This window comes from Dromiciops gliroides, chromosome 1 (assembly GCF_019393635.1).
Source record: "Dromiciops gliroides isolate mDroGli1 chromosome 1, mDroGli1.pri, whole genome shotgun sequence".
In the NCBI taxonomy this organism is placed as follows: Eukaryota; Metazoa; Chordata; class Mammalia; order Microbiotheria; family Microbiotheriidae; genus Dromiciops; species Dromiciops gliroides.
In genome coordinates, this window is record NC_057861.1 from 226,536,332 (window position 1) to 226,556,729 (window position 20,398).

The 20,398-nt window shown below is 36.9% G+C and overlaps 1 protein-coding gene across 1 annotated transcript in view; it reads left to right on the forward strand.

Annotated features, from left to right (window-relative positions):
* The window catches only part of LAMA1 (laminin subunit alpha 1), a 210,069-nt gene that overhangs the window by 133,695 nt on the left and 55,976 nt on the right, over positions 1-20,398 (forward strand). Inside the window, exons 37-45 of the mRNA XM_043975002.1 lie at positions 2,264-2,474; positions 2,885-3,001; positions 3,083-3,246; positions 8,555-8,690; positions 10,041-10,134; positions 13,439-13,558; positions 17,157-17,339; positions 17,625-17,779; positions 19,859-20,002. Coding sequence (XP_043830937.1) covers positions 2,264-2,474; positions 2,885-3,001; positions 3,083-3,246; positions 8,555-8,690; positions 10,041-10,134; positions 13,439-13,558; positions 17,157-17,339; positions 17,625-17,779; positions 19,859-20,002 — 1,324 coding nt within the window. The remainder of the gene's footprint in view (positions 1-2,263; positions 2,475-2,884; positions 3,002-3,082; positions 3,247-8,554; positions 8,691-10,040; positions 10,135-13,438; positions 13,559-17,156; positions 17,340-17,624; positions 17,780-19,858; positions 20,003-20,398) is intronic.

Below are 20,398 nucleotides of genomic sequence, written 5' to 3' on the forward strand. Positions count from 1 at the left end.
TGACTTGTCACATGACATGACTACACTTTTGGTTTCACAAAACTTATCTATTAACATATGTCCTCACTTGTTGTATTGCATGAGAGCCTAGAGTGATAGCTCAAAAGGACCTTAGAGGTTATCAAGTTTAGGCAAAGACTCAGCGACTTACCCAGGGTAACACAAATGTAAAGTGGCAAAGTTGGGAATTCTGTTGTTTGTAAGGATAATGCCAATGCTGATGTATTTAAGTCAGATGCTAGAAATATGCTTGTTTATCATTTTTCAAGTGCTTCTTGGTTGTCATATTGTCTAATTAATCTGTTAAGCCAGAGTTTAAAGCCATCAAGATGTACAATAATTGGGGTGATTCTTTTCAAACTCTCTGAGTTGGAATAGGTTTTCATTGTGTGTGATCAAGGTAAGCTGACACCTATAAAATCACATGCTTTGGAGATTTGTAATGGAACTTTTAAAACTTTTTAAGGACTTTCCTGACATATTGAAATATTTAGCTAGGAGGCACAATGGATAGAGTACTAAACTAAGTTCAAATTCTGCCTCGGACACTTGCTTAATAGCATCGTCTCCCTGGGCAAGTGACTTAACATCCCAGCCTCAGTTTCCTCATCTATAAAATGAAAATAATAACAACACTTTCCTTACAGGGTTGTTACAAGGATTAAATGAGATATTGGTAAAAAGCTTTGCAAATGTTAAAGCTTTATATAAATTCATTATTAATAATGTATATTCTACTACTGTGAAAGCTTGCTATTTAGAGTTTATCATGTTTTGTATCTGCAAGATCAAACTGACTTAAATAAATAGTTCATTTCTTTTTTCAGGGAATATAAAGGCTTTTCTTTGAATTTCTATAATTCAGGTATATTATATAAATGAGTATTGTGTGAGGTTAAGGTACTTGAAATTTTGTATCGCATGATAAAATTCTCAGTGGAGTACAGGAAATTATGCCATGTAAATATACAATTTCACATTGAATCTGAAAGATATTCTCCTTTGTTCATGTTATTTCTATTTTCAAATGTGAAATTATAGATTCTACACCCCATGGGATTAGTATATTTTTAGTACTGTTAGCAGGTTTTGTGTGTGTGTGTGTGTGTGTGTGTGTGTGTGTGTGTGTGTGTGTGTCTCCTAAAAACACTTAAAGGGACAATTTCTTCTGATGCCATTTTAAAAAATTGTCAATGGAACTGTGATATTTAAAATCTATATTGTGTGATTGCCTTAAATTAGAAGCTTCAGAACCAGTCTTTGGGCATTAAACATTTATTAAAGCATACGGATATTCACAAGGAGTTCAGAAAGTTAAGAAAAAAGAAGTCCTACCTAGCCTAGAGTTCCAGCCTGGTCTGGTTCTTCCTCAAGTCCTCTGCCACAAGTCTGCTTCAATCATGAACTCTCTAGCAAGCTGATTGTGGAAGCTTTTTATAGGTCTGGAACAGAGGCGGTCCTTACACACTGCTTCAAGCTGATTGGTTGGCATCATCCAAATCCATTGGTTTTGAACGTGTTCTCAAGTTGAGTTCACAGTCTAGCTTCTGAGAACAATACCATCTTAAGGGCTAGCCAGGTGTGATTACAATCTAGTTAACTTGAGGTAGGCTAATCAGCAGTCAATCACTCTCACTTGATTCAATCAGTCTAGATTAATCTCCAGGTGGGTCTTTGAGTATCTGTGAAATCCCATTATTTCATCACAGAACTTTGGAATGGAAGTCCCAAAATTCATCAATATTTCTTGAATTCAAGGCAACCTTGCTTATCAAGAGTAAAACACAAATAAAAATGGTATTCTAGGCTATCATCTTCTCTCAGTAAATAAGATGTCTGAAAAGCTCTTTAAAAACTAGTAAGACATTTTTCCTTTAATTTTTTATACAAAATGACTATATTTTCATGTAATTGCACATGTATAATCTGTATCTGAATGCTTACTGAGTCAGGGAGCAGGGAGGAGAAGGAGGGAAGAAGGGATAGAATCTGAAACTCAAAACTTTAAATAAAAATGCTTGTTAAAATTTTTAAAAACCCAAAAGAATTATATAAAAACCTGCTATCATTATTATTAGGAAAGCCATTACCCTTCCCATTCTTAGAAAATTCTTAGAGAACCTTTGCATATCCCAATATCGACAAACTCAATAACATTTTTGTGGTTAATTTCCAAACTTGATATGTTTATATAAAGAGACCCCTACCACCTTCTTATCAAGGCAGCCATTTACTGATCATTTGTATCATTTACATTTATCAGAGCTGCCAAGAATTTACTGTCACGAATTCAGAAGAATTATAAGAAACCACAGCAAGATTTGAAGGAACTAAAAGAGAAAGCAAACAACCACTTTTTAGAGTATAGCAACAAGCTACAGGAAGCACAAACTTTAGTTAATGAGGCAGATGCCAAAACCAAAGAGACCAACCGTCTGTTGCTTATTATCACTACTAATTTAGAAGAATTAAAGGTAAGTTTGATCAAGTTATTTTAAAAGCTGGGAACACCTACTATAAAATGACACTGAGAATTTCATAGTGAATCTGCAAATAAACCTCTTTGTATTCTCACTATGAATGCTCAAATATAAAATTAGACTGTCTACACTTTGTTTAGCATACCAGCATAGAATGTGAGTGTTATTGTTTATGTTCTATAAAACACTTATTTATAGATGCCAATAATAAAATTTGTTATGGAACTTGGGAATAAAATGACCCAACCTAACCCAAAGCTCTCAGATTTAAATGAATATATGTCCATACATCTATTAAAATTAATTTAATTAAGTATACATGCAAATAGTACCATTAAATAAACAAGTTTAGGAAAAAAGATCGTTTTGTGAAGTTTTCTATTAACAGGTGATTTCTTTTAAAGGATAAAAAACTGCGTGTTTTGGAAAACCAAAATTTGTCATCTACGTTAATTGAGAAAGGGAAAGGAATCATAGCAACTGTTGCTGCACTTTCAAAGGATGCCAAAAATGCTACTGAGGTAAGTGCATATGGGAATATACCTGTATAGATATCTATGCATCCATAGGTGCACATTAAAAATATTCATTTATCTATATAGAAGCTGGAACTTCAGCGTGATGAGCTGCTCTTGTGGAGTGCCAAAATAAGACACCATGTGGATGAATTAGTCATGCAGATGTCTAAGAGAGGAGCCATTGACCTTGTCTATAGGGCAGAGGATCATGCAGCTGAGCTGATGAGACTGGCAGATCTGCTAGACAGGTAAATTTATATGAATATAAGGACAGGACATGCTATAAACTATTGGTTAATTGTTCAATGGTAAGTTCTTCTTTTTTCATATGTATAAAATTTGGTAAAACCCTTTAATATCTGTGTGCCATATGCTCAGCAGTCATGTTCTCAAACCTTACCTGCATAGACAGGTGGGGTTTCCAGAGAACCTGGATATTCCTTGTCCTGCTAAAGTTTCTGGTGAGTCCTAAGGGGCTGGGAAGTACTTTCTGATGCTATTACCCAAGAAGGTCCCCACTGGTATGCTTTTATCACCTTACCCCCAATGACTATTGATTGGTATCAATTAGTCAGCCAGACTTAGTTGGCTTTAAGAAAGGTATATTTTTTTTGGAGGCAATTGGGGTTAAATGACTTGCTTAGGGTCACACAGCTAGTAAGTGTCTGAGGCCGGATATGAACTCATGTCCTTCTGACTCCAGGCCTGGTGCTCCATCCACTGTGTGTCCATAAGATCTTGAAGACATTAGCTTCCTGCATCAAGTCCACATGTGACAATAGCTGGCATTTATATAATGGTTTAAGGTTTGCAAAGCACTTTACAAATCTTTTCTCAGCCTATCCTCCCAACAATCTTATGTGGTACATGCTATTATCTCTACTTTATAGTTTAAAAAACTGAGATTGAGTGAGGTTGTGACTTGGCCAGAGTAATATAGCTATTAAGTATCTGAGTTCAGATTTGAATTCAGGCCTTCCTAATTCCAGATCCAGTGCTCTGATCACTGTACCACCTGGTTGCCCCAAGTATTTATAAAATAGCCCCTGTATGCCTACCACATTTTGAAGTTCTTTGGGACAATATGAAATAAACGTAGCACATCCTCTTTGTCTTGAAAGAGTTTATAGTCATGTTGTAAGCCCACATAATGTGCCTTTGGGGCACTAGGAAACACCTCAGCCCTCCAAGATACCAACCCCATTCACTGTTACTTAATGTTCCACTATTTTTATTAAATACTTTGTGAATTTTTATTCATGTTGGTTCCCTAGAAAAATGTAAATAGCCCTGAAACATAAATTTTACCTGTTGTTTATGCCCTAGCTTCTTAAACCGTGGGTGACTGAATGTGGGGGTCACAAAAATTCAGCAACAGTAAAAGGTTATGTACCCAGGGTTGTGTAAAAATTTCTTGGGCAAAAGAAGGGCAAGAGTAGAAAAAGTTTAAGAAACCTTGGTTTATGTCACAGTATGTATGATTTCCCTTTTTTCAGACTATTTTCTGAGAGTTTAAGAGGTTATTGTAAGGAAAGGAGAGGTAACCAATAAAGGGGGGAAGGGTGCATAAAGGAGGTACTTGGGTCCCAAGAATAAACTTCATCTACTTGACAGTTTTGAATAGCACCAGCTTTATATTCAGTCTTCTTGTTGACACAAAATTTACATACATAAAATAGTTAAAGAACAACATTATTGTAGATAGTATAAACTCACTTATTTGTGTGATGTGAACCACAGAATCAATGGACAAAATAAGAATTTGGTGCTACATTATTTCCTCACTCTTTTCATCCATCCCTACAAAACAGGAAACTGCAAAGGTAGTCTTATTGCATTTACAGCCAAGTTGTAGCCTTGATTACTTAATGTAAGAATGGTAAAGGCAATTGAACTCAAAATACAAATGATTACCATCTTGTACCTATAAATCATTGAATTTTACCAGCCAAATGGTTGCTAGTAATAAATGCTGATGTTGTTTTGGGGATGACTGGCCTCAATAACCTTGGAAAGAAAATGAAGTGATTTACTCTGCAGGCCTAGGGGATGTGTCAATTGTCAGATTTCATTTTCTAGATAGAGAGTGGTATGAAATTGTACTATCCACCCATTGGAAAGTTCATAAATGAATTGTTGCCTCCTGAAAATGAATTCCAACTGATTGAAATATCAGCTGATAAGCTAGAAACTATCTCAAGTGAGCCCTATCAAATTAGGACATGCCTGTTGAATGAGAAGCAACTTTATATGTGCTTAGCAGAGTTATTTGAAAATGGATAAGCTAGATAGAGAACATAGAATGCATAGTAAAATCAGCATCCTGATGCAGCCTGCATTTCTTCTTCTCACCCACCACTCCTTACCCATTTGTATGCTAAAGGCCTAGAACAAGAGAGTAGGGGTTGGAAGTTTGTTGGGCAGGAGAGGGAGTAGTTGTGGCAGAACAGTAGGCCCCCACTCCCTTGTATAGTTAAACAAAAATCATGGCTAAGCAGTTGGGACCATAAGAATTAAGGGCACTGCCCTTCCCCCTCAGATAGTTCTTTTAAAAGTTTAAAGGAGATAGTGGTAACACTTGGCAAACTTATTTTGAAATTTTATATTGTTGTTGTCGTTTAGTTGTTTTACACTCTTTGTGACGCCATTTGGGGTTTTCTTGGCAGAGATAATGGAGTGTTTTACCATTTCCTTCTCTAATATATTTTACAGATTAGGAAATTGAGGCAAATAGGGTTAAGTGACTTGCCCAGGGTCACAGCTAATAAGTGACTGAGACCAGATTTGAATGTAGTTCTTCCTGACTCCAAGCCTGGTGCTCTAGCTATATTCCAGATAGCTGCCCTGAAAAGGCAGCTATTAAGATATTAAGAGCTTTTTTCACATTTTTCTAGTTCAAAATCAAGAAAATCCTACTTATTAAATCACAGCACATGTATCTGATATTAAGAGCTTTAAAATCAAGTCAATAAGCAATTTTAAGAGCCTACCAAGCACTATGTTAATGTCCAGGGATAGACACAATGAAAAATAGACACCGTCTCTGTCCTCGAGCTGACAATCAAATGGGAAGAGGGGGAGGAGAGAGCATGTAAATGAATGTACAAACAAGCTATATAGAGGATAAATGGGAGATAATTACAGAGGGAAGCTACTGGTATTAAGAGGTGTCAGAAAAGATTTCTCATGGAAAGTTAGATTTTAGCTGAGACTTGAAGGAAGCCAGGAAGATTAAAAAAAAGAAAAAGAAAAGAAAAGAAAATGAGGAGAGAGAGAATTCCAGGCATGAGAGATTACATTATATATGTTTTGTTTTGTTTTGTTTTGTTTTGTTTTTTGGTGAGGCAACTGGGGTTAAGTGTCTTGCCCAGGGTCACACAGCTAGTAAGTGTTAAGTGTCTGAGGCTGGATTTGAACTCAGGTCCTCCTGAATCCAGGGCTGGTGCTCTTTCTACTGCGCCACCTGGCTGCCCCAATTACATCATATATGAATGGAGTCAGGAGATGGAACATCTCGTGTAAGGAATAGACAGGAGGTTAGTATCATTGCATCATAGAGTATGTGGAAGAGGGAGTAAGATGTAAGAAGAATGAAAAGGAATAAAGGTGCTGGGTTGTAAAGGACTGACTTTAAAAGCTAACAAGATGATCTTATATTTATACCTGAAGGATAGCGAGCACTGTCTATTCATTGAGTAGTGGATTAACATGGTCAGAACTACAATTTAGGAAGGTAATTTTGTCATCTGAGGATAGGACAGATTAGAGAGGAAAGAGACTTGAGGCAGAGAGACCAATCAAAAGAGTATTCATATAGTCCAGGCATAAGGTGATGGGGCCATCTAGGTAGTACAGTGGAGAGTGCCAGGCCTGGAGTCAAGAAGACTCATTTTCATGAATTCAAATATGACCTCAGACACTTATTAGCCATGTGACCTTGGACAAGTCACCTAACCCTGTTATCTTCAGTTTCCTCATTTGCAAAATGAATTGGAGAAATGTCAAAGCACTCTAATATCTTTGCCAAGAAAACCCCAAAAGGCGTCACAAAGAGTCAGATATGTCTGAAATGACTGAACAATAAATGAGGTGATGAGAGTTGTGCCAGGGTGGTGGTAACGTTAGAGAGAAAGAATCACGTATGAGAGACGTCTAGGTAGAATCAGTAGGACATGGAAACAACAATATGGGAAAGAAAGAAGGAGGAATCGAGGATGACATCGTTTGTGAACCTGGATGTTTGGGATGATGATAGGACTCTCAACAATAATATGGAAGTTAAGAAGAGGAAAGGATTTGGAGGTGTGAGAAAATAATGGGCCCCCCTGGAGATTATATTAAGATTGATTGGATCGACTTTACTGATTGACTCACTTGAAGTTAACTTGATTGAAACCACACCTACCTGAGAGCCTGGCCCTCAGGGGGTGTGTTCTCTGAACTCTGACCTGGTATGTTCTGCTCATGGATCGCCCTCAAGTCCAGTGAACCGATGGATTTGGGTGATGCTAGCCAATTAGCTTGAAGCAGGGTGTAACAACCGCCTTTCCTCCAGACCCAGAGGAAGCTTCCATATTCACTCTCTCTGAGGCGCTCTTTTTTTTTTTTTTTTTTGCGGGGCAATGGGGGTTAAGTGACTTGCCCAGGGTCACACAGCTACTAAGTGTCAAGTGTCTGAGGCCGGATTTGAACTCAGGTACTCCTGAATCCAGGGCCGGTGCTTCATTCACTGCGCCACCTAGCCGCCCCCCTCTGAGGCACTCTTGGTGGCAGAGGACTTGGAGGAAGAAGCAGGCCAGGCTGAGCTCTATTTTTCCTCTAGGCTAGATAGGCCTTCTGAACTCTTAGAGACATGTGTGCTCTCTTTACTAATATTTAATATACTTTAATAAATGCTTAATGCTCCAAAACTGGTGCTAACGCTTCTAATTTATAAGCAACAACTATATTAGAAACCCCAGCTAATTTTCCCTACATTTGGGACCACATATAGTTTTACTCGCTACAGAGGGGAGGCAATAATGAACTTTTGAAGATGTTGAATTTAAGATGTCTATAGAATATCCAGTTCAAGATTAAGTACAACAGGAGATTAGAGATGTGAGATTGGGAGTCAGGAGAAAGGTTAGGGCTACATAGAGATTTAAGGATCATCTACATAGAGATGCTAATTGAATCTACAGAAACAAATCCAAGGCCAAGTAAAATAGCATAGAGGGAGAAGAGATAAGGGCTCAGGACTGAGCTTTGGGGGATACCCATGGTTAGTGGCGTATCCTGGATGAAGATCCAGCAAAGGAGACTGAGGAGTGGTCAGAGAGGTAAGAGAAACAGGAAAGAGCGACGTCTTGAACACTGGGAATATCTGGGAAAAGACGGTGCTTAACAGTGTCAGGGGCTTCAGAGAGCTCAAGAAGGATAAGGATTGAGAAAAGGCCATTCCATTGGACAATTAAGAAACACTCAAGTATTTATAACTTCTATGAGCAAATTGTGTGAGCCAATTTCATTTGTTTCATGTGTAGCAATAGCCTTCTAATTTTGTTATTTCTGCAGGGGACTTACAGATGTGAGAGATGTTTCTCTCAATGCAACAAATGCCGTCCATGCCCATTCCAGCATCCAAAGCTTGATTGAAGGTGCAGAGAAATTGGCAGTTGAAGCTCTCAGGAAAGTAGAAATTACAAACTTGGTAAGGAAAAACCATTGGTCTTTGAAGTTTCAGTAGCTTTTGCTACTTAAATTCTTCTCTTCAGGAACATTCCATGAAATGCATAATGATTGGACTGAGAACCTCAAATTTGTGCTTTGCAAAATTATGTCTCTGATAGTTTCTATAGATTCATATGATCATGAAACATTTTAACTATAGTTAAAATATGTTTATTAAAATAAAAATGATTAGAGAAATAATTATGTAGCTGGCATTCATACAACACTTTAAATTTTGCAAACCATTTCATTGTGCAATATTCTTATCCCCATTTTATAAATGAGCCAACTGATATTGAGTTCATTTAAGTGACTTGCACAGAGCCACAAATATAGTAAAGATCTAAATCAGGATTTAAACTCAGATCTTCCTGACTTCAAGTCCAAGACTCTATCCACTATACCATCTATCTGGCTATGAAGAGAGAAGCCCTTTTATACTATATACTATTTTCTGTCCTATAATATGATGATTATCCCAGGTAACATGCAAATACTTTTCTTTATGCATGGCTCAATTTTGTTATTAATGACTGATTTCTCTTGATGAATTTTTAAAACACCTGCTCTCCTTATATTCTTACTTCTGGCATAAACTGGATTGACAATGTTGCATACAGCTAGGTCCTACTTAGTGTGAGTAGGTGGTGCAGTAGATAGAGTACCAGGCCTGGAGTCAGGAAAACCTGAATTCAAATATGGCCTCAGACAGTTATTAGCCATATGATTCTGGAAAGTCAGTTAACCTCAGTTTCCTTCTCTGTAAAATGAGCTGGAAAAAGAAATGACAAGCCACTCCAGTATCTTTGCCAAAAAAATCCTGAATAGGGTCACAAAGAATCAAACACAACTGAACAACAACAATGAATACCCAAAATTATCACATCTATTCAAATTTGAACTATTTGTTAGACTAGTTTTTAAATCCAGGTATTTAAAATCCAGGACCATGGAAATACACAAAACAAATTCAAATAATCTAACCACTCCAGGAGATTAATTATTTGCACTAATCAAGACCTACATCTGAGTCAGAGTAAAAACCTGGTTCTTTTCCTCACAAGCCATGTAAACTTGAGCATGCCATTCATCTCACCTCTTTTGAGTGACAGTCATTTTAACATATGTGGCTATATTATAATCTTCATCCACTGTCAAGGAAGGACTTGTAAGAAAGATAAGGAGTATAATATTGTACTTTGTTCCTCATGGGGCTGCTACAGAGAAAGTACTTTTCAAACAGCAGGTTTGTTTTAATAATATAATTACTCTCTCCAACAAGAAATTTGCTCACATGTATTGAATCTGTTTGTCTTGCTTCTGTTTTCAGTCAGTGGGACCCCTTGTTTCTAATGGGGAAGTAGCTCTCCAGCATGGTGCCAAACTTCTAAGGGAAGCCAACAATCTGGATGGAAAAACTAAAGGTCAGTCGCTTACAGTGGACCCTGTTCAGATCATTGTAAAAATGAGCAAACCTATGGATGTACCATGAAAACTATACTACAGGGGCAGCTAGGTGGCGCAGTGGATAGAGCACCGGCCCTGGAGTCAGAAGTACCTGAGTTCAAATCCGGCCTCAAACACTTAACAGACTTACTAGCTGTGTGACCCTGGGCAAGTCACTTAACCCCAATTGCCTCACTAAAAAAAAAAAAAACAAAAACAAAAACAAAACAAACAAACAAAAAAAACAAACCCTATACTACAGGGGGCAGCTACATGGAGCAGTGGATAAAGCACCGGCCCTGGATTCAGGAGGACCTGAGTTCAAATCCAGCCTCAGACACTTGACACATACTAGCTGTGTGACCCTGGGCAAGTCACTTAACCCTCATTGCCCTGCAAAAAAATTAAAATAAATAAAATTTTTTTAAAAAACTATTGCTATTCCTCCTTCCTTCTGCAGAAGATTTAAGAAACTTTTCAAAGGAATAAAAAGGATTCTGGTAGAGGGGCAGCAAGATTAACAAGTTTTACCTGTTTTCCTTAGCCTGAAGGGGTGAAAGGGGGCATGCCTTTTTCATGATTAAAAGAGCCTTCCTTCTCATTTCCAAAATTTAATAGAAAAATCTTAACATTTTCCATCACATTTTTTTCCAGTTCAAAATCAAGCAAAACTTACTTATTAAATCACAGCACATGTATCTGTTAAACTGTGCACTCACAGCTTTCTTTCCAGTCACTGTAATCCATCTTGATAATTATGGCAAACATTGAATTCTTCCCATCCTGAGCTCCTAGAGCCTTTTATTACCTGTCATTCTTTTAGACATTTAATCATATTCATGCTTAGTACTTTATTGTATACTGTCCTGTGCTGTTCTTTCATTGTTTCATGGGTTTAAGTATTGACTTCCCAACGCTATCATAATTGAAAGCAAAGATTTTGCATCCTTGCTCTTCTGATGATATCAACCTGGTTTTACTTGTTATTTGTTTTCTTTTCTACTCTATAAACATCAACTGAGACACTTAATATTTGTTATTATTCGTTCTACTTTCAAAGGATATTCCTCAACACACATTAGATCAATTTGATCACATTGAATGACTGTGTTTAATTGTTTTTCAACCAAATCCTTTGTTTGTGATGGGGAAAACTAGCCCTTCAGAAAGGTTACAAATGTGTGTTCCAGTATTTCTTTTCCAGGTATTTCTTTTGGCTTTTCTATAGAATGTGACACAGTACTGACATAGACCCATTGTAGGTGCTCAATACATTGCATAATGTTCATTTTCTCATTTTAAAAATAATATCTGAAGTTTTACTCAGGGCAGCAGATCCCTCTACATAGTAGACTCATATATCATATGAATTCTGAGAAGCTAATATACTTCATTTGTCATTCCTTTGAGAAATATAACAAAGGAAAATTACTCTATGTTTAAAGATAATTCAAAAACAAGTCATATATCAGGAGAAGCTTACTAATTCTCATGACCCAGAATGTATTTACCATCCTAACATGTCCTTTAAATGTCAAATCCATCAGAACATTTTCCCCCAGAAACTGGCAACAAGTCAAGATCAAATCTGTCTCTTTTCCATAATAGAGCCTCATGGCTGCTGTCTTCTCCCATGAGTGGATGAACAGCACAATGAAAATAACAATTATTTACTTTCAAAGTGGCAAAACATGTAGAATTGTTTGTATCATTCCATGAAAAAATAACATTGAATATAAGCCCCAGGAGAAAATGGAGGGGAGCTATCTATGCTTTCAGTTTATACAAAAATGATGAGTATTTCATAGCCTGTGAAATACAGAATGTCACGGCTGTTTATGTTTAATTCAGAGCTATCATCTGAAGATAATGCATTTCGGCTTTGATTTAGTGTTATAGCAGCCCCTTAAAATCCAAATGTGATAGTCTGTTATAAACGGGGGTGGGGGGGGAAGTAGAAAGGATTTAAAAAACTTTTCAAAGGAATAAAAAGGATTTCTGGTAAAGGGGCAGCAAGATTTACAATTTTTACCTGTTTTTTTTAGCTTAAGGGATGAAAAAAATCATAAAGTGAAGCAAAAGTAGGAGCTGATGGCAGATTATATGAATCAGAAAGAAGAATCCCAAATTAACCTTTTTGGAAATTAGAGCAGAAATTTAAATAAGACTTGTGGATCATATATATTTAACTTTGTAATATCTTTCCCCAAGCCTCAAGGGAGTCTTCTACAGAGATGGGAAACAGAAGCAAACTCAGCTGGAACATTTAAGATATTGTACTAGACTGAACCTGAATTCATAGCTACCTACTGTCATCCCTTCTTCCCACACTGATATCCACAGTGTGGAACCCAAGTCAGAAAGGCTTAGCTATGTAACTGCATAAGACACTTAACCTGCCTTTTCCTTAGTTTTCCCATCTGTAAAATAAGGTGGTTGAACTTAATGACATCCAAAGTTCCTTCTAGCTCTAAATCTATGAGCTTATGAGAAGCCAAGCCACAAATTCCTAAGACAAATGCCTGATATGTCACATACACACATTTACACACATATAGACACATGCTTGAACACTTAGACATGCATGTAGTGTGCACACACTCCACAGTGACCACACAGGGATAGGTGAATCAAAGTGTACCACACCTTCTAGCCTTTCCCTTTGTACTTTTCCTTGCAATCTCTCAATCTCATGGCAAGTGATGCAGTTTTTGCCATCACTACTGGTCAGGGGCACTATCATGCTTGAACATTCTCATCACCTAGGCTAGGCTTTATCATTATATCAGGAATCTACCTGGATCTTCATGTCCAAATATTCCCCCAAAGATTTATACTCATTTACTCCATCCTCAGCTGCTCCAGCAGTTGTGACAACAGTAGAGGGAACTTCCTTACTTCTGCTTCCCAAATCCATAGCATCCCATTTTCTTTATAGGGAAGACACTAGTGCATCTGGAAAAGATTTGAGTGATTTGCATCTCCCTCATCTGACCTATCTTGCACCCTGGTGAGCCCTGATTAAATTTCAGAGGAGACTTTAAGAGGCAATGCTAGTGAGGGGTTCTGCCATCAAAGTCAGAGAGACTTGGACAAAGAAGATTCTCTGCTTAATTTCCATAACCAGTAATGCAGGACATGTAAACTTTGTAGAAAAAAAGTCTTAAGCCTTTTTATAATTGTCTTGGAACAACTAAATAAAGCTTTTCCTTACATTTCTTTCTGGATGAAAGTTTAGTAAAAAATTTAAATAAAAGCCATGTCTTTTTGTTTTCCTGATAGGTGTTATGTCCAAAATGAGTGAACTGAAAAAAAAGGTAAACAGATTTCAGGAGCGTGCTCATAAACTTACTAAGCAACTTAATGATTCACTGCTGATGCTTGGAGTGATGATGCCTGATGGTAAGTGAGAGGGATTTGTCCTGATTTAATGAAAAACCTTCTCATTGCAAAGCCATTACCGACAAGCATAATGAAGTCCTGTCTGAAGCCTGATTAAGAACCCTTGCTGTAAATGAGACTGGAGACTGATTTAGTATCTTGCTGTAAAAGGAATCTGAATTGGGAGTGATGATATTCATTTTCTGTAATGCTAGAATCTGTACTCTTAAATACAAAAGACCCAAGTTATAGACTTTATGCTACCATTGAAATTACTTAGTTTTCAAGTTGCTTTACTTATTTTGAAACTTTAAGGATTCCTGATTGCATCCATATCTATGCTCCATCTGTTAATAACCCCTCTACACTTTAGGAAATAATCAATGACCTGCTGTGGCCCAGAAAAAATAGTCGATTGGAGGCCAAACTTATCTGATGACATGGCTTATGAACTTAGCCAACCTGGGCTTCACATGGGAGACACAGAGTCCATAATTAAAAGATCCATACATAAATCTTTTTCAGCATAGTGGGACATGATGGCATAGCCTTTGAGAGCTCAGGGTCATATCTGTACCTCGATGAAGTGTCAAAGTAGGATTTAAGGCAGAGTGTACTCTGTTTTCCTCTAACAACAAAATTTCCTATTGATATTCCCTGTAACATTGGATTGCAAGACCCTTGAGGGCAACCAATCTGTCTTATTTTCTTTTGTTTCTTTCTCCAAAGCCTCACACAGTGCCTTGTGCAAGTAGTCAATGAACATTAAGGGCTTATTATAGATTGGGCACTGTGCTAAACCCAAGCAAAGATACAAAGAACAAACACTGCCCTCAAGGAGCCTATTTCTACTATGTACAATGTAGATGCTTGATAAACATTTGTTGAATTTATTTTTTAAATGTGATGTCTTACATGCATCCTTGCATTTTATGCTATAAAAGGAAAGTCTTCCAAGGGATAAGAAACTTGTTAAAGTATCAGAAAGTTTAAAAAAAAAACCTATGATACTCTGTTTTTCTCTTTTCTTTAATCATCAGAAGCTTGTATGAGAATGTTAAGCCTGTCATAAATGTGTGAATTTCAAGAATTCCTGCTTTATGAATCTCCTTATCAAGGCAATAAACATCTACTGAAATAGATTTTTCATGTTCTTAAGTCACATTTAGCCTTGGTCGGTTGGAAATGTAACATTAATTTAAAAATTTTAAAACATTAAAAATATGAAGCAAATGGATTATAGTGTGATTCAGAACCCATTCATATCTTTCTCTCTTGCTTAGCAATCTCCCTTTCCCCACTGGGATACAAACTTTTCTTTCCAATTTAATCTAACTGGAAGCCTCCTACCTTAAGTGGAAAATGCTTTCTGTTTGAAACTCAGTAAAACTCAAGTCTTTAAATTGACAAAGCTTTGTCAAATCAGTGGGGTTTTTGAAAAGGACAAAATGGCAATAAAGCAATAAAGGACTATTTATAAAGTGTTATTTTAATTGGCTAGTTCACTGTCAACATTATCTAGACTATTTCTGAATTTGATTTCTCTGAGATGGGTAATAATTCCTTATTTTGTTCTACCATCAATATTCTCAAAGGTGTGTTGTCTTTGTAGTACAATATAATGTTATCTCCAAACTGAACCTAAAAACCCCTTTCAAAATAAAATGTGGGAAATATGGTGATGAGTTATACATCCAAGTGATAAAATTAGTGTTAGACTTGTAATCAAGACAGACTTGTATTTGAGTCTTAGTCCTGTTTCTTATTAGCTGTGTGATTATGATTAAGCTACTTGACCTATTCAAACTTTGCTTTATTCATCTGCAAAGTGAAGTGGTTGCTTTAGATTGATGTAGTGGAAAGGACACTGAAGTTAGAGTAAGAGGAAGGGGGGGTTTGATTCTTGTCCCCACAGTTAATAACCTTGTGACCATGGGGAAGTTACTTAGTCACCTTATCAATCAGCCTTGGTTACATGATCTATAAAATGGATACAGGAATATCCATAGATAGCACAGTGAATAGGGTTTGGAGCCAGGAAGACTCATCTTCATGAGTTCAAATCTGTCCTCAGACACTTAAAAGCTATGTGACCTTGGACACGTCACATAATCCTGTTTGCCTCAGTTTCTTTATCTATAAAATGAGCTGGAGAAGGAAATGACAAACCACTCCAGTACCTTTTCCAAAAAAAAAACCCAAATGTGGTCACAAAGAGTTAGACACAATTGAAACAATTGAACAAAAATCCATAGCTCTGTAACACATGGGGACTGTCATGGGGCTCAAATGAAATGCCAATTAGAATGTACTATATAGATATCACTTATTTCTTGTTACTTTGATGATGACATATAGCCATTTATGGTCCTTTCTAGATCTTAACATCTTATGATCTATGTAAATGTGAACTTTATTATCATTGGAATGGGGCAGGGGAATTTTAGACCCAAGAATTCTTCAGTATGAAGAACTCCATAGTGAAAGCTACCTCCACTTAATTCAGAAGAGCAACTCACCTGCAAATTAGATTCTTAGAGAATTACCCAGAATACTGAGAAGTGACCTATCTACTGTCACATAACTAGTATGAATAAGATTTCGGATTTGAACCCAGGTCTTTCAGACTTCAAAGCTTTTTCTCTACCCAATGTACCATTTTGCATCTGTTATAATTATGAATAGGACCTGTGATTTCACTGATGTGTTGACTTCCCTCCCAGTAAGGAAACTCCCTCTATGAATGCAGATTAGAAACTTCTACAACTCATAATAGTCTTTAAGAGTTTCAGAGGACAATGAGAGATCAAGTGTCCGGAGCAGGACTTGAACTCAGGTCTTTCTTATTCCAAGACTAGAATGGGAAGAAAAGTAGGACTGAAAAGTAGAGTTTATTAAAATTTGTTGTTCAGTTGTTCAGTGATGTCTAGCTCTTTACGACCCTGCTTGGGATTTTCTTGGCAAATTTATACAGGAGTGGTTTGCCATTTTTCCTTTTCCAAGCCCAGCACTATTCACTGTACTATCTATGAATATTACTGTACCCATGGATTTCCAGTGGATTAAGGCAAATGGAGGTTAAGTGATTTGCCTAAGGTCACACAGCTAGAAAGTATCACAGACTAGATTTTAACTCAAGTCTTCCTGAGTCCTGTTATTGAAAATAGCTGATCTGGGGCAGCTAGGTGGTGCAGTGGATAGAGCACCAGCCCTGAAGTCAGGAGTACTTGAGTTCAAATCTGGCCTCAGATGCTTAACACTTACTAGCTGTGTGACCCTGGGCAAGTCACTTAACCCCAATTACCTCGCTTAAAAAAAAAAAAGAGAAAATAGCTGATCCTATTTTCAATGCTTAATGGCACTTAGGAATTTGCCTTTAATAAAGTTCCTATTTTGTTATATTTTTACTAAAAACATTGCATTTGTTAGTAAAGAGAGCAATACAATATGTTGTAAAACCCTAAACTTTCTGCAAAAGAAAGCCTTAAAGGACTTTTGGTCTTGTCTCCCATGGTTTGTAAGGACTATTTCCATGTTGTGATGATGTATGAAATTAAATTTGCTCCTCTTGAGGCAGTGTCATTCAGTTTGAGGAGGTGCGTGTATGTTTGCATTTCAGGTACCCAGGAGATAGGAGTGAAGACCAAAGAGATGGCGAGAGCTGCTAATGAGAATGCCACTAGCACTTTGAACGACATTGTGGATTTCAGTCAGAAGCTGCTCAACACTTCATCTGCATTGTCCAGGGTTAATGAAACATTGAGAAAAACCAATCAGCTCCTAAGTGACTCATCACAGGCTAGTAAGTCTTGCTTCACTTTAGGAAAACCTTTGCTCAAATGCAAAATTTTGCTGTTGCCAAGCATAAAAATCATGATTCAGTCTCCGGTCCAAAAAGAGTCTGCATAATGAAAAGAAGAATGCATCAACTGCAGACTTTTAAAAATAAACTTTCTTTGGTACTTTAGGCTCTATGTGAATTTTCACACGTCTATTAAAGGCTTGTGGAGAGTTTCCCAGAATTTTATCCCATGCATTCCAGTAATGAGCAATTAATTTCTCTCCACTCTTTTCTTTTCCTTCATAGCTATGTTGGTTGAAAGGAAAGTAAAAGAAGTGAAAACACAAGCCAATCTTTTATTTGATCGTTTGAAGCCTTTGAAAATGCTTGAGGAGAACTTGAACAGAAACCTGTCTGAAATTAAAGAGTTGATCAGTCAGGCCCGAAAGCAGGCGGCATCTGTAAGTACAAAAATACAGAAACAGCTTTCAGTGATAAAGAATTCCTTGTGCCCTTTTCATTTGAAGGATATTTAAAGCTAAGACTTTCAACTTTCATGCCTTTGAATTCCTGCTTTTGTGCTCTAGGTTATAGAAGGCTCATAACACACAAAAGTCTTATAATGCAGACTAGTTCCTGTTTGTTTGGGTTTTTTTAAGTTCGTTCAGTAACCTGTTAATGTGGGTGTAAGAATCAGTATGATTTATCAGCTTATTTCTTTTGCATTTTCTACTTTGTAACTTTATTCCTGTCTCTTCCCTTTTTTATAATCTTCTAAGTGGGTGGCTAGGTAGCACACTGGATAAAGGTCTGGGCCTGGAGTCAGACTCATCTTCCTGAGTTCAAATCCGGCCTCTGTTACTTACTAGCTTTGTGACCCTAGACAAGTCACTTAACTCTGTCTCAGTTTCCCCATCCATAAAATGAGCTGGAGAAAGAAATGGCAAAGTACTCCAGTGTCTTTACCAAGAAAACCCCAAATGGGATCACAAATAATCAGACATGACTGACAACAACGTGCAATAAATGTTGCATTCTGAAACGTTTTAAGAATACATAATAGCATAAATGAAGGTCACTCACAAATAAGTCTTGTGCCTCCCACAAATATATATATATATATATCATGTGTATGCTTGTACGTATAAATGAATAAAAGTATTTTCACCATCATGGTACACTAGCTCATTTGGTGGAGAGTATCACCCATCTTAGAAGAAAGTACAATATTTCAGAAGCATAGCTACGAGGTTTTACTACAAAGGAAATTAATAATGGTTCTGTGGCACTGATATTTCAATGAGATGGTGGTATTTCTGAAGATATCTGCTGTTAGTGAGTCTGTGAACAGAGTAGCAATATAAATTACTATTATATTCACCATCCTTACCCTTTCTAGCCTAGAAGCAGGGTTAGACTATCTAGATTCTCTCATTTTTGAGAAATAATAACTAACTATGCTGTTTGTCAAGACAAAAACAACAATAGCATCAAAATACATGTCTTTGATACTAGATTGGGACTAAAGGTATGATTTTATTGTCTTAGGGAACTCCTAGATGAAGAAATTCCTTCTAAAAATGCAGATGGACACTTTCACTGCAACTTATAGGCTCAGAGAGTTGTCTAGAATGCTGAGATATATTATCTTTGCCAAGAAAATACCAAAAGGGGTCCCAAAGAGTTGGACATAACTGCAGAACAACAATGGAAAAAGTGTATGATAAATGCCATAAAAAGAAAGGATAGAAATTCAAAGGAGGGAGGGATTAATTTCACCTAGAGTAATCTGTGAATACTTTTTTTTCCCTTCAATTCATATGACCATCATCTTAATTCCATCTCTCATCACCTCTAAATTGTGATAGACTCTTCATTAGTCTCACTGCACCAGTCTCTCACCTCTCTAGTCTGTCTCACATAATGCTGTCAAGCTGATATCCTTTAAGCACAGATCTAGCTATATCATTTCCCTACTCAATAAGTTTCAGTGACTACTTAGTTACACTGATTAAATTTTTTTTAGTTTGGCATTTAAAGCCCTTTACAATGTAGCTAATAAGATAAATGTATAGATGCTCTGATGTTAAATGCTCAAGACACTCATTAAAAATAATCCAGTTCCCTATGTAAAATAGCGTTTTAACATCCAAGTTTGCAATTCCCATTTTTAATCTTTCTTACTTTAAAAAAAATTATATCTATTCACATGCTTTCTGAAAGCCACAGCATTATCTAATTGTCAGGAGAGAAAACCAATTTGCCCAAGACTTCTTTATTTTTTTTTTTTTGAAGGGCAATGAGGGTTAAGTGACTTCCATGAGTCGGTCACACAGCTAGTCAGTGTCAAGTTTCTGAGGCCGGATTTGAACTCAGGTCTTCCTGACTCTAGGGCATGTGCTTTATCCACTGTGCCCCCTTGCCCATGACTTCTAGTGAAAATCAGTTACTAAATCACTTTTCTTCTTTTCACTTTTGACTATTTGAGAGCACTTGGTGTTAAATAACTGAAATATGTTTGCCCTTTAAATTTTTTTCAGATTAAAGTGGCTGTATCTGCAGATCGAGACTGTATCCGTGCCTACCAGCCTCCAATATCCTCTACCAACTACAACACCTTAATGTTAAATGTTAAAACCAGTGAACCTGATAACCTCCTGTTCTACCTGGGTAGCAGTGCCAGTGTAAGCAACCAGGGCTGTGGAATACAAATTAAGAATTGACTAGTAACCTTATTTTTCTGAAGAGTCCACTCTTTTTGTGGATGGCAGAAATCAGGGGTTGGTGAGATTAACAAGAATATTATCACTAGGCTTCCATGGAACCATCTTTTTACCAGAGTAATGGCATTAGCTCAAAAGTATCATTATAGTTCTATGAAGATAAGCATGCCCCTTTTGAATGGGCAGTTAATTCCCACCTTTCCTTCTGCCGTATTAAGGGAAGTCTTATTGCCACCTCTACAATTTTTTTTTGAAGGGACTAAGCTTTTATTACTTTCTTGGGAAAATATATGTCATCTTTTCTTGGTGTCCTATTGAATCGCAGTGGCATATATCTGTAGGAATTAACTTTAAAAA